The sequence below is a fragment of the Apostichopus japonicus genome, chromosome 11 (genome assembly GCF_037975245.1).
Source record: "Apostichopus japonicus isolate 1M-3 chromosome 11, ASM3797524v1, whole genome shotgun sequence".
Classification (NCBI taxonomy): domain Eukaryota; kingdom Metazoa; phylum Echinodermata; class Holothuroidea; order Aspidochirotida; family Stichopodidae; genus Apostichopus; species Apostichopus japonicus.
The window spans coordinates 1,852,886-1,866,507 of NC_092571.1; the positions used below are offsets into that span (position 1 = coordinate 1,852,886).

Here is a 13,622-nt window from a genome sequence, read left to right on the forward strand (position 1 = left end):
TGAAATGGGGGAGGGGTCTAAGGGTAGGGGGTCTACCCCTCCCCTTTGGAAAATTTTTAGTTTTGAAACGTCGTTAGATGCAATCTGGTGCATATTTTAAGTCAAATTTGATTTGCCGACGGATCTGGAAGTGGTGACTGAAATGGGGAGGGGTCTAAGGGTAGGGGGTCTACCCCTCCCCTTTGGAAAATTTTTAGTTTTGAAACGTCCTTAGATGCAATCTGGTGCATATTTTAAGTCAAATTTGATTTGCCGACGGATCTGGAAGTGGTGACTGAAATGGGGGAGGGGTCTAAGGGTAGGGGGTCTACCCCTCCCCTTTGGAAAATTTTTAGTTTTGAAACGTCGTTAGATGCAATCTGGTGCATATTTTAAGTCAAATTTGATTTGCCGACGGATCTGGAAGTGGTGACTGAAATGGGGGAGGGGTCTAAGGGTAGGGGGTCTACCCCTCCCCTTTGGAAAATTTTTAGTTTTGAAACGTCCTTAGATGCAATCTGGTGCATATTTTAAGTCAAATTTGATTTGCCGACGGATCTGGAAGTGGTGACTGAAATGGGGGAGGGGTCTAAGGGTAGGGGGTCTACCCCTCCCCTTTGGAAAATTTTTAGTTTTGAAACGTCGTTAGATGCAATCTGGTGCATATTTTAAGTCAAATTTGATTTGCCGACGGATCTGGAAGTGGTGACTGAAATGGGGGAGGGGTCTAAGGGTAGGGGGTCTACCCCTCCCCTTTGGAAAATTTTTAGTTTTGAAACGTCCTTAGATGCAATCTGGTGCATATTTTAAGTCAAATTTGATTTGCCGACGGATCTGGAAGTGGTGACTGAAATGGGGGAGGGGTCTAAGGGTAGGGGGTCTACCCCTCCCCTTTGGAAAATTTTTAGTTTTGAAACGTCCTTAGATGCAATCTGGTGCATATTTTAAGTCAAATTTGATTTGCCGACGGATCTGGAAGTGGTGACTGAAATGGGGGAGGGGTCTAAGGGTAGGGGGTCTACCCCTCCCCTTTGGAAAATTTTTAGTTTTGAAACGTCCTTAGATGCAATCTGGTGCATATTTTAAGTCAAATTTGATTTGCCGACGGATCTGGAAGTGGTGACTGAAATGGGGGAGGGGTCTAAGGGTAGGGGGTCTACCCCTCCCCTTTGGAAAATTTTTAGTTTTGAAACGTCCTTAGATGCAATCTGGTGCATATTTTAAGTCAAATTTGATTTGCCGACGGATCTGGAAGTGGTGACTGAAATGGGGGAGGGGTCTAAGGGTAGGGGGTCTACCCCTCCCCTTTGGAAAATTTTTAGTTTTGAAACGTCCTTAGATGCAATCTGGTGCATATTTTAAGTCAAATTTGATTTGCCGACGGATCTGGAAGTGGTGACTGAAATGGGGGAGGGGTCTAAGGGTAGGGGGTCTACCCCTCCCCTTTGGAAAATTTTTAGTTTTGAAACGTCCTTAGATGCAATCTGGTGCATATTTTAAGTCAAATTTGATTTGCCGACGGATCTGGAAGTGGTGACTGAAATGGGGGAGGGGTCTAAGGGGAGGGGGTCTACCCCTCCCCTTTGGAAAATTTTTAGTTTTGAAACGTCCTTAGATGCAATCTGGTGCATATTTTAAGTCAAATTTGGCACGGAAGAAGCTCCCGTTCTCCTTTTCTCTATTCAGCTTTCCTTCTTTCTTCCCCTTCCGCTCTCTTCACCTTTTCTCCTTTTGCCGACAGACCCAAAATTTGCCGACAGCGACCAAATTATTGGGGGGGGGGGTGTGTGACACCCCCCCACACCCCCCGCTCGCTACGCCCCTGTCCACACATCTTTCTACAGAGGTTTTTCATATTCAGTAACTTTTAGAATGGTTATGCTTGACTACAAGTTTCAGCATTTTGCCTCTTTGAAAAAGTAATGGATATCAATGCATCAGGGAAATAAATAACACACTTGGTGGCCAATTAATCACCCATGAAATTAGCTCGTCCATTTCCGACTCAGTGAACTGTTTTGCCCTGCTAGTTAAGCAAAATTGCCCTGTGCCCACTCGATAAATTATTTTGCCCACCCAGTAAATGAAACTTGCCCGGTACCAACCCAGTAAATTATTTTGCCCCTAAGATTTCATATCAGAGATATTCATAAAAGCAAAAACATGGGTTTTTTCAGGTGAAAGTATGATAATTACTAAGTTTCCCACAAACCGGGTCATTCAGAAACCTACAACATCGTGACCCTCTAGTTTGATTGTCGGTTCCACCCCCACCCCCCCCCCCCGTATATTACTTGTAACGTGATAACTGCATAGACGTCATGGCTTATATATATATATGAAAATTAGTAGTTTAACTACGCCCTCTATTTTATTCCTTTGTTTTTTCAGTTAATATGTAAGAATTGCTGTTACATATCTGAAAAGTACTAGCATTTACCACCAAACATCATTACGCAGATACTGGGAAGATTGTAACTAAATAACGGCAGTGTTAGTACTTGTGTTACGCACAAAGTGTTAGCGTTGTTGTGTTACGCACATAGCGGCAGTGTTAGCACTGTTGTGTTACGCACATAACGGCAGTGTTAGCACTTGTATTATACGCACATAACGGCAGTGTTAGTACTGTTGTGTTACGCCCATATCGCGAATATCACGTAAACACATCTCACGTACCCAGATCACGATGACCGGGATTGTCGTAGTGCCAATAGTGTAAAATATAAACGGCAAATGTTAATGTCGAAGATGAGGGCGGGTGGGGGAGGGGACTTATCACAGGGGCGGGGCGCTATTCCCTCTGTCCCCGTCTTATAAATACCAGATGAATATGATTGTATATTCATATTCTGATGCCCTCATTTTTCAAGTTCACTTTTGCTGCAAAAGATTAAAAGCTTAAAATCAACATATCTCAAAAACGGAGTACAAGTATATGACTTACATTAAACATTCACCAGGATGGTTAGATTACATTGCCCTTTACTTGTCAAAAGTACATTGACATCTGACCTATATCCTTTTTATTGAAAAAAAGGCTTTACCTGCTCAAGCAGATCAATATGCCCAGTTGCTGGTATTTTCCTCTAGTAAAATGCAACTAGCTTTTATAATCTGAATGCTCCTTTAAAAACTCTCCTGATCCAAATTACTACTTATGTATGTTAAATTGGAATATGTGGTGCGAAAGGACAGGCCTTTCAATCGCGCTACTGACAAAGCTGGTCCTTAGCTTATAAGGTTTGTAAACAATTAAATATATTTAAAAATATCTCATAGCCAAAATTAGACAAGGAACCCGACTATATGCTTTCATGTCTTATCAAACATAAAATAGTGAATATAACACAAAATGCAACAAAACTGCAGACCGACTAGAATATAAATTGTTACTTTGAAACAAATATTTTGTAATGAAAAGTCACCCAACACAGAGCCTGGGCACTCAAACCGACCAATAATCCACACTCAAGCCCAGTCCCCTTACATAACGCCTGTAACCGTATGATCTTCATGATGTTACGTGAAGGCATAGAAGCCTAAGCAAGACTATAAATTAGTATCCCCTTGGCTACGCCTCTGCTCCTTGCTAGACTACACATTAGGCTTAGCTTGGCTAGACCACAACAAGTGGATTAAGTGTTACCTTGCTGCTTAGAATTACCACCTTCGATCCATATTATTGATTTCGATTTGGAACGTATCATTGTCGACCAACTTTGCAATTAGACTCTTTAGAGACCGCTGTTGAGGGTCATTCGCAGAGACAACATCAGGAGGCTAGGTAGACATAAGTACATCTAGCGCTACCTGAATTGGAATTTACTGCAATATTTTGCCTTTATATCCTGCTTTCCGTCCGATTAAGTTGCAAGTTATTACGGTCGTGTAATCAAATATTATGAACTCTTACGAATCTTGATCAGCTAAGTTTCGAGACGATACTTTGGTGTGTGACTTCGGAGACGTCTATCATGCACACTGCTAACTTTGTGTTGTTACTGCTCATAGCAGTGGCAGTCCCGGTTACGCATGCACAACAATTCGGCTTCAATTTCGATAACCCTTTTGGTGGCCTTTTCGACGACTTCTATTCAGATGGTTCTAACCCCGACGATTACAGCTATGGATACTCCCAGAATGGGTTTAGTTTTGGGGGGTCCGAATACTCAACGTGGGGTAAATGGAGCTACTCTTGGAGTTACTTCTACAGTGACGGCTTTGGAGCAGAGTTTTTCCCCAGCGAGGGTGAAATTCTTCCCGGTGTGACGTTCTCCGATGCCATGAATACTCTTGGCAAGGCAATGAACAAGGGCAACATTCGAAAATCCATGGCAGTGCTTTGTAATGACATGGAAGGAATTTTGGGTGAATTTCTGGACGATTCGGAATATATTTGTGAGTACATTACACAAGTTGCTGAAAATGACGAGGCCATTGAAGGACTTACAGACCTGTGCCTGAGTATTGAATTGCCCGACTCCTACGATTCCTATAGTTGGGGTGACTACTGGAATCACCAATACGATTGGCTTGAGGAAGAGCACTGGGTCGATAAACGAAGCGTCAACGGCGAAGTCGTTAGCAGAAATAAACGTGCTATATTTTTCAACGACAATGATGAAGAATCCGTATCGTACCTGGAGAGTTTGATATTTGATCCTGTTGCCGAAGAGTTTGGTATTGATAATAAAACCAATGTTGCGGCATGTCAAGCGATTGGACATCATATCATAAACGGTAATAAAAACATGAGCGCAGCGTTCCGTGACATAATTTACTACGCGACAGCCATTATTGTCGAAGTAGGATTCAAGTATTGTCCACGAAATGGCAGTTCTGTTGATTCGGGCTGGAGTGATGAGTTTGACGGAGTAACAGAGACGCCGTCTTACTCATATTCGGCATCGGGCTACTCATACTCGGCTTCGGACTCCGACGATTATTCAGGCAGTAGCAAAGGGTCTAATGACTATTCATATTGGTATGAAGAGACAGAGTACTTCCTGTCTGACGCAGATATTATTGGTGTTTTAGCTCAAACAGTTCTCGGCGATTACAATGTCTCTCAATCTTGCGACCGTCTATTCAATGCGAATGAAACAGGGTCATTGGAAATATTCCGTCAAGAAATGACTGATGGTGCGATTCAGATGCTCACAGATTATGACCAGTGTGTGAGCAATTTCATGATCTCAAACGAAACCAATGGTCCAGTCTTCGCCTTTTACTTTGGTTCATCAAACTACACTGAGATATGTGCCGCCTTGGTTAGATCCTCTGTCGAACCGGAGGAAGAGGTCAAGCTGGAACTCGATCTGTTTTGGTTTTACGATGAAAACTGGTGGGATTATTATTCCTGGAACGACGATTACTCTGGGAGCAATGGCTACTCGTCGAATTCATGGATCGGAGATTACTCTGAAAAAAGCGATTATTCTTGGAGTGAGGATTATTCTTGGAGTGACGGTTATTCGTGGTATAACGATAGCGGGGATTACTCCTGGCAATATGATATCTGGCGGGGATATGAACTGGACTGGATGTTTACATTTGAATTATTAAGTCCACATATTACACCCAAATCATGGTTATCCGTTCTCGGCAAACTTTACAATGCTGGAAACGCAAGCGATGCTTTTGTGGATTTCTGCTATGCGCTGCCTGATGAACTCTACGTGTTTCAGATGGAAGAAATGTGTGACGGTATTCTTTCAGGGGATATTGATGCTTGGTTTGATTCTTGTTACCAGTTAGGCGCTGATGCATCAGGTGATGGGTTTGATGAAGACTGGGACGAAGACTGGGTATACTGGGATTTGTTTGGTTTCTTTGATTGGTACGACGAATGGGAGGAATGGCGTGACCCTTATTATAATGGTTGGCGTTGGGACTACAACCTCTACGATTTATCTTGGGTCATATTGGAACCGGTGGCAGAAGTGTTTGGAGTTAATGACTTAAACGAAGAAGACACGTGCAAAAAGATAGGTCGACAGATGGAAAGAAGGAGCAAGGCAATGAACGAGACTATCATTGATATACTTCATCTGTGGGCCGCGAAGACTGTTGACATAGCTTTAAACTATTGTAAACAAACCGAAGATTATGACGGGGACTACAGTCTCTCCGTATCTGATGATGGGAGTGATTCCTTTAACGCCTATTCGGCGAGTTGGTCTTGGTGGTTGAGTTGGGAAAATTCGCTTTGGGACGACTGGTCTGATGGATGGGGTGATAACTGGGATGATTATCCATGGGGTCACGATAACACATATTTCAGTGACATGGATATACTGGGATTAACCGTTAGCACTTTAAGGGGAGAACCTCACCCTCGAGACAGCTGCAGTGATATTATAACGTATTACCGTAACGAATCCTTAGATATATTCAGTCAATCTCTTGTTGATGGTGTTCTCAACATTCTGGGGGATCAGACGCTCTGCTTTGTTAACTTCAACATTACACAGTATTACCATCCGGGTTTTTTGGAAACCTTCTTCAGAAGTGACGATGTAACTGATGTTTGTAACATGTTGACAAAGGCATTCACTGATCCGGATGATTTGGAGTTGGAAATGGACTTCTTTTGGTTCTTACAAGAGGACTCCTATTCCGAGGATTCAATAAGCTGGCTTGATTATGCAAATTACTGGACCGAAGACATTGAGGACGTTAATTGGATTGTCGTGTTTGAATTTCTGGCTCCACATATTACACCGGAGTCATGGATATCTTTGTTAGGGAATACTTACAACGCTAGAAATTTAAGTGCAGCGTTCTTAGATTTCTGTTCTGCCCTTCCTGATGAACTATACGACTTTGAAATGAAAGAAATGTGCTTAGCTGTATCACAAGGCAATAACTACGAGTGGCAGTACAGTTGCGAAGAGCTTGCTTATGGGTGGTGGAGGAAAGATTTATGGGACTGGGATGATGGTTCGTATAGCTGGAATGATGGTTCGGACTGGTATAGTTGGTATGATTGGTATAGCTGGGACAGTTGGTCGAGCGATGGATACGATTATAGTGACGGGTATGACTGGGCCACCTATGAAGTGGAAAACTTCTTGAGAGGCCTATATTTTGCTCTTGAATACTCGATGGAAGTTATCCATGGTGATGTTTACGACATGTGCGATTTTGGAGGGGAATTTCTCGATGCTGACAATGAAGATTACAATGCAAAGTTTGATGAAGTACTCGGGAATATTTCAATTTATCTCATGCACTGGGCTCATGGTACCATTGGCTGCTCTCAGTCCGACTATTATTCCGATTATTTCTCATACTCTGCTATAAACTGGTGGATCCAGGACGATATTGTCCTCTACAACGCTATTAGTGGGGTTGTTCTTGGTCTTGGCCGGTACGAAAGCGGTGAAGATTTCTGTACTGACTACGAGGAACACTCTTCGGAAATAGATGTTATGGGAAGGCAGTTTGTCGCAAATTTTTACAAAATCACGACATCGAAGACAAAATGTGTTAAGTATTTTGAGACAATTGAGAGCTATATCTCAGATGCAACCGCGGAGATGTATGGCTTTTCGAGTTTCAGCAATTTATGTACCTATATTGTGGACACTTTTGAAGATTCAGACATTGACCTGGAAGAACCTGACTTGGACGAAGAAGAAATACCTCTTGCTTTTATAGTAGGCATCCTGGCCAAACTGAAAAGCAGGGATTACGTCATAGATGTAGCTACTGAAGTTTGCGATGACTATGCTGGTATTCTCAGCTTTGCATTTTCCGAGAGGGAGGTGGTAGATATTTGTAACTCTGTGTGGGACAGTGATATTACATCACTAGTAAGCCAATGCGAGGAGGCGTTGGTTCCTATAATCTACGGGGATGGTTATCCAGTTGGTTTGAGGCCGTTTCCGGAGGATCAATTTATCGATGCTATGATGACAGGATTGTTTGGTATAGGTCTGCATGATGTGTCAGATGAAACACCATGTGAAGTACTGGAGACCGTGGTTAATGGTGATAAAGGTGTGATTGAACTAGCTGAGGATACTTTAGATTTGGCATTGGGGGAACTGATACCTTGGCTTGCGGGTGTGTGCGAAGGCAGAGATTTCCTAATAAACGAGATGTTTTACGGCGATTCCTACAGTTGGTACAGCTGGAACTCATACTCGACAGAAGAGGAGTTCATCAGCTTAGAAGATATTGATGTTATGGTTGGCATTATTACCGGAAAAGGAAGCGTTGCTGGGGTATGTAATAATATCATACAAGCTACCAATAGAGGGGAACAAGCTGTCCAATCTCTTGCGGTTGATCTACGTGAAGCACTCTTCAGCATCATTACCGACCCAGGAAGGTGCCGCCTCCTGGTGAGTTCCGTGAATGACAAGGCTAAAGAAGTTCTACCAATCAGTGCAGATGAGGAAGCATCTGAACTCCTGGAAGAATTTACATGGCTTACAGGATATACCACTGTTGACGGATTTTGTGAGGACCTGGTTGCGGCCATGACTCAGGAAGTAGTCGGTCAGTATAATTTTGCATTTCGTTTGTCTAATAGGCTCAAAAGATGTTCTATATTAATTCTACGAGGTTCTGGGTTATGCAAGCTATTTCCAGAGATTGATTATAGTTCACGTAGACAAGGACATGTCTCAGTTAGGTTAAAGTTATTTGAGTTTTGACAGTGAACGGCCTGTTTAAGCTTCTTATTCTGAATGGAAAGAGGAGGAGCGGTTGGGGCAATTCTGCACTTCCGTCTTTCATTACTTCTTGTTAGCATCTTTACCATTCTCTGTTTAGAAAAATATTCTTTCTAATGTTAAAGTATCGATGAATGTATGAACAAGTTTGTATCAACTCTAGAAAAATCCAAAACAACTAACTCTACTTATTCATGTTCTTGCCATTCACAGAGGAATGTAGGGGTATTGAGGATTGTGCGGGTGTTTGCAATGGTGATGCTACACGTGATTGCGCCGGTGTCTGCAATGGGGCAGCAGATCACGATTGTGCAGGTCAATGCAATGGTGCTGCTTACATCAACAACTGCACGGAATGCGTTGGTGGTAGAACTGGACGTCCCTGGTACTTTGGCGCAGATAGATGTGGCAACTGCAAGGCCTTTAAAGGTTACTACGAGGCGTGGGATTGTTACGGGACTTGTGATGGCACTGCCTATCGTGATAGATGTGGCACGTGTATAGGTAAGAATGAAACGTTAGTTTTATGGTTAATTGTTTGTCCTTTCCATATTTTACACACACACAAAGCAACAGTTGTTCAATATATATATATAGTAAGCAAATATGTCACCAAAACGGAACTAGCATTGCTCGTTACAGGTAAAACAAAACGCCTACAGTGGAATTACTACCTTCCTTACCGGTTTCGAACCTCTGGACATACAATCAGCGTCCATAGCCTAGTGGTTAGGGTGTCCGCATATAAAGCGGGAGGCCCGGGTTCGAATCTCGGTGGAGTTTTTTCACTGTTCTGGATTTTCCAATTATATATTTTTCAATTATATATATGCATACATATATATCTATTTATTAATGCAACCAATCAGTGTTGTTTGAATTAACGATATTTCCCTCTTTTGTTTCTGTTGATAAGGTGGATCGACCGGGAGAGATGAAACTTTCAACGAAGACCGTTTAGATTGTCGCAGTATCTGTGACGGTGCTTGGGAGGAAGATACTTGCGGATTTTGCGAGCCAGCCAGCTTTGTGTCCTATGTGGGTGGTAGCAAATACATGGACTGTAGTAGCACTTGTGTTACTCCTGGTAAGTTAAATCCCAATTCCAAGTCATCGCATCCCCCTCCCAAACCCCCATCCCCCTCCCCCGCCCCACCCCCGATAAGCGGAAATATAGATGCGTTGTCTTTCATATTTAAAAAAAATAGAAACTACTTCCATCGGTATATATTACTGAATAAAACAAGTTACTCATTGTGAAAAAGACCTAGATTTTACCATTTAAATTTGTTCAAATTAATATTCAGGGTTTTCGCGGGCTACCGAAAACGACTGCGGTGAGTGTGTCGGTGGTTCGACCGGACTGGACAGTGATTACGGCTATAACGTTTGCGGTCAATGTGAAGCCGACCCAGACGCTGACGAGACTTCCTGTCAAGGGTGCGATGGTGTTCCAAACAGGTAAAACCTACGACATCATCCCTTTAACGTTAACAAATAAAGGTGATCATAATACACTAACCAAATGAATGGACTACTCTGACACTCCCGACGTTATGCAAGAGAAAAGGGGTGACAAAATAGCGTAATACTTCCAAGGTGATGTATGTGCACAGGCGTCTAAGCCCTACCACCAACCCCCGCAAATTGTAACCCGCCCCTCTCCATCCCAGTAATAATGAAATGTGATTTCAAACAAGTGGAACAAAAATTTGAGCAGAGCTTGTCTTAAAGAATTTGCGGTATATAGTGTTGTCTAGGCTACTAACTGCAGTTCGTTGAGTACAGATAGCTAAAGTTTCGGTTATGCACTGTTTTTACGCGCTGTTTTTCACTACACACACCAAAAAACACACAAAAAAAAACAGAATTGGTTGTACGGTATACTTGCAAACAAGATTGAACAAGGGAGACACGCAAGCACGGGATTTGACATTATCTTTACAAATGCATCGAACATAATGTCATATGTGAAGTGTTCTTTGTGTTACAGGGTAGTATCATGGGAGATGATAAACAAGGGGGTGGGTGTAATACCATCCTGGTGTGCCTAATATCTTTCAATGTCGATTGCAGTATGTGTGTTGTGATGTGTAAGAACCAAACTCAAACATAATTTGAAGGACCATATATTAACATGGGCAGTGTTGAGGTCATGGAAGCAGCACTTCAGGTTCGGTGGGCCCCTCATACGCAGAAATTGACATTTTTACGGCAAATGACCAACTTTACACATCAAAGTCACTTTATAGCATGTAATTGGAACTGACAAGTGATAACGACAGGTTAGATATAGAAAGGTTATCCGAATTAAATATGAGTTATATATCTGAAGTAAATATATGCATACATGTAAATACTAATATAGTCGATATTAAGGTATAAGACAAAATTACAATTTTTTAATTGTTTTATGTTATATTTTGTGTAAAGGGGTCCCTTTGCCCCCCCCCCTTACCCAATATAAATCCGGCACTGCATGGTAGAGACTGACGGTGACTTAGATGGTAGGAGCATAGTAACTGGAATAAACCATAGGTCGTTCTAGAGGAGAACAACTTTCGGCCCACTACTATAGCTATTAAAAGACACATTGTATGAATTTACACAAGGAACACACTTAACTTAAAAAAACAAAAGAAAAAGAAAAATGCAGTTCGCTACTCTCCTAACTATGTTATCAACCATCTGAAATATGATTCAGCCCCATCGCCACGTTTCTGTGACAATATGGGTTTACTTTACAAAAACTAAAATTTCCCGCAATTGTAAGGATGCTAAACGATTTTTTTTCTCCATTGCCTAAGGTTATATATATTTTTGCTTTATCCAATTCAGTGGCCAGGTTTTTGATACGTGTGGTGTTTGTGGTGGAGATGGGTCCAATTGTGTCGGAGTGGGAACTGTGGTCCCAGACTACATTCCAAACAGATCGGTTCTGGTTAGTATAAATTTTTAATTATTACCACTAATTTTTATGATGTCAAAAGGGATAGGCTATGTAAGATTTACCTCAAATATTCTGGTTTTTGTCGATATAATCAATCGTGGCCGCATACAGTCTTCGAATATTCGGTGTCGAAAATTAAAACTTGCAGTGAATCAGTTATTCAATTCAATTTGGTAGAGATTAACTTTGACCTGTCTTTATCAGGGAGGTAAATACGGTATTCTAATATACAGATTCTATATGGTTTGGAAAATTTTAATATAATAATTATATCAATCCAGGTGACGGTTTTCGGTGCCGGTTTTACGGCGGATTCTGAATTAACTTGCGTCTTCTATGACGAGGACGGAGTGAAAACCGAAGGAGAAGTGGTAGATCGCTGGAGCAACGTTGTAATTATATGCGAAGCCGATCTCAGCCCTGGAGAATACGAAGTCGGTGTTAAAAGGGACTCAGACAACCCGAATAACATCCGGGCCAACATCAAAGTATACGAAGGTGAGATAATGTAGGGCAGACGGTCACCTTCATGGAAGCCTAATGTCTCCCTCTATTCACCTATTCACGCACATGCACAGAAATCATATGATATATATAATTATATATATATATATATATATATATATATATATATATATATATATATATATATATATATATATATACACATATCTATAGGTACATTACTGCACAGTGATGGTTGCTTTTACGTCAATTATGCTGACCTACAGAGCTAATACGCAACAAGTTAAAGGGTGTGAAGACTCGCGCACAAAGAAACGTCTCATGCCGGTAATCTGACCTAGTTTCGAATGAGGTGTAACAGACGTGTTAGACACCACCATAGATCTCAGAAAATACACACACAGCTTGCTACCGTCGGTAATTAGACACTATGTGTACGGTCAATACATACAGCTATGGTCAATACGCACAACACAGTGTGCATAGCAGCGATGGACATCTCAGGTCTAGATAAAAGATAACAAAAGATAACACGGTTGTATTACTGTCTGCATTTTGTAGCAACAAGAAGAAAACTCGACTTGCAAGCAACGGAAAGTTGACTTTTCCAGAGCGCGGCACGCGGTTTGGGGCGAGTCTTCAATGCCTTTAAATTCAATTGTGTAAAGATTTCCGCGTTATACCCTTACATACGCAATGTTTACATATGCTTATCTTTGTTTTTTTTTTTGTTTTTTGCTCTCTAGATGTCACCGTGACCAGTTTTTCTCCCACTGAGGTAGACATTGATCCATCGTTATCAGAACAGGAATTTAACATCACAATTGTTGTCTCTGGTTCACCGTTTACAGCCATGGAGAGCGAAACTGATTATTCAGTTGTACCTTCACTCATAATAGAAGATGCTAGTGGTAAGAGACGATCGATCTAAGTATTGATTGATTGGTCTTTTGAATAATATCTGACGTAATAACTTCTCATGTGAATAATAATAATAATCATAATAATCATAATCATGTTACTAAAGGTTTCGGGTAACTTTGGTAACATTTGATATACCATTCAATCATTCAGTCCTAAATTCCAAAACTTTGTCATTAAATTAGCTTGATGTGGTTAATTTTCAAGTTTTCAGATGATGCAAAGAGTAACAATTTGAAAATGTCCGATAACAATGATACATGTTTACTATGACTCTTAATGTGGAAGTATCAATCGGTAAACGAAATTTTGGAATCAAATAGAATAGTTATACCTAGCCTCGCTAACAACGCGGGTCGGATGCAGAATTTTAAAATGGAGTATTTGACCGGGGAAGGGGAGAGCCCATTGTAGGGGTTCTACGGGTGAAACCCCTGAAAAAATGAAACTTTTAGACATGAAATGATACATTCTGAGGCATATATAGGCTACAGTGTATGGTAAATCCGCAAGGTTGTGTGTTAATAACTGTTTGTATATTCTTCCAATGGGATGTTTTTTTTTTGGGGGGGGGGGGGGGTGAGGAAGGGGTATAAACCACCACATGCCCTGAGTCCGCG

At 41.5% G+C, this 13,622-nt stretch overlaps 1 protein-coding gene across 1 annotated transcript in view; it reads left to right on the forward strand.

The window, feature by feature from the left end:
* The first annotated feature begins 3,941 nt into the window (after positions 1-3,941).
* The window catches only part of LOC139976192 (uncharacterized), a 30,628-nt gene continuing 20,947 nt past the window's right edge, over positions 3,942-13,622 (forward strand). The window contains exons 1-7 of the mRNA XM_071984701.1: positions 3,942-8,490; positions 8,880-9,170; positions 9,583-9,753; positions 9,974-10,127; positions 11,505-11,607; positions 11,898-12,114; positions 12,828-12,992. Of these exons, the coding sequence (XP_071840802.1) occupies positions 3,957-8,490; positions 8,880-9,170; positions 9,583-9,753; positions 9,974-10,127; positions 11,505-11,607; positions 11,898-12,114; positions 12,828-12,992 (5,635 nt within the window). The 5' untranslated portion in view covers positions 3,942-3,956. The remainder of the gene's footprint in view (positions 8,491-8,879; positions 9,171-9,582; positions 9,754-9,973; positions 10,128-11,504; positions 11,608-11,897; positions 12,115-12,827; positions 12,993-13,622) is intronic.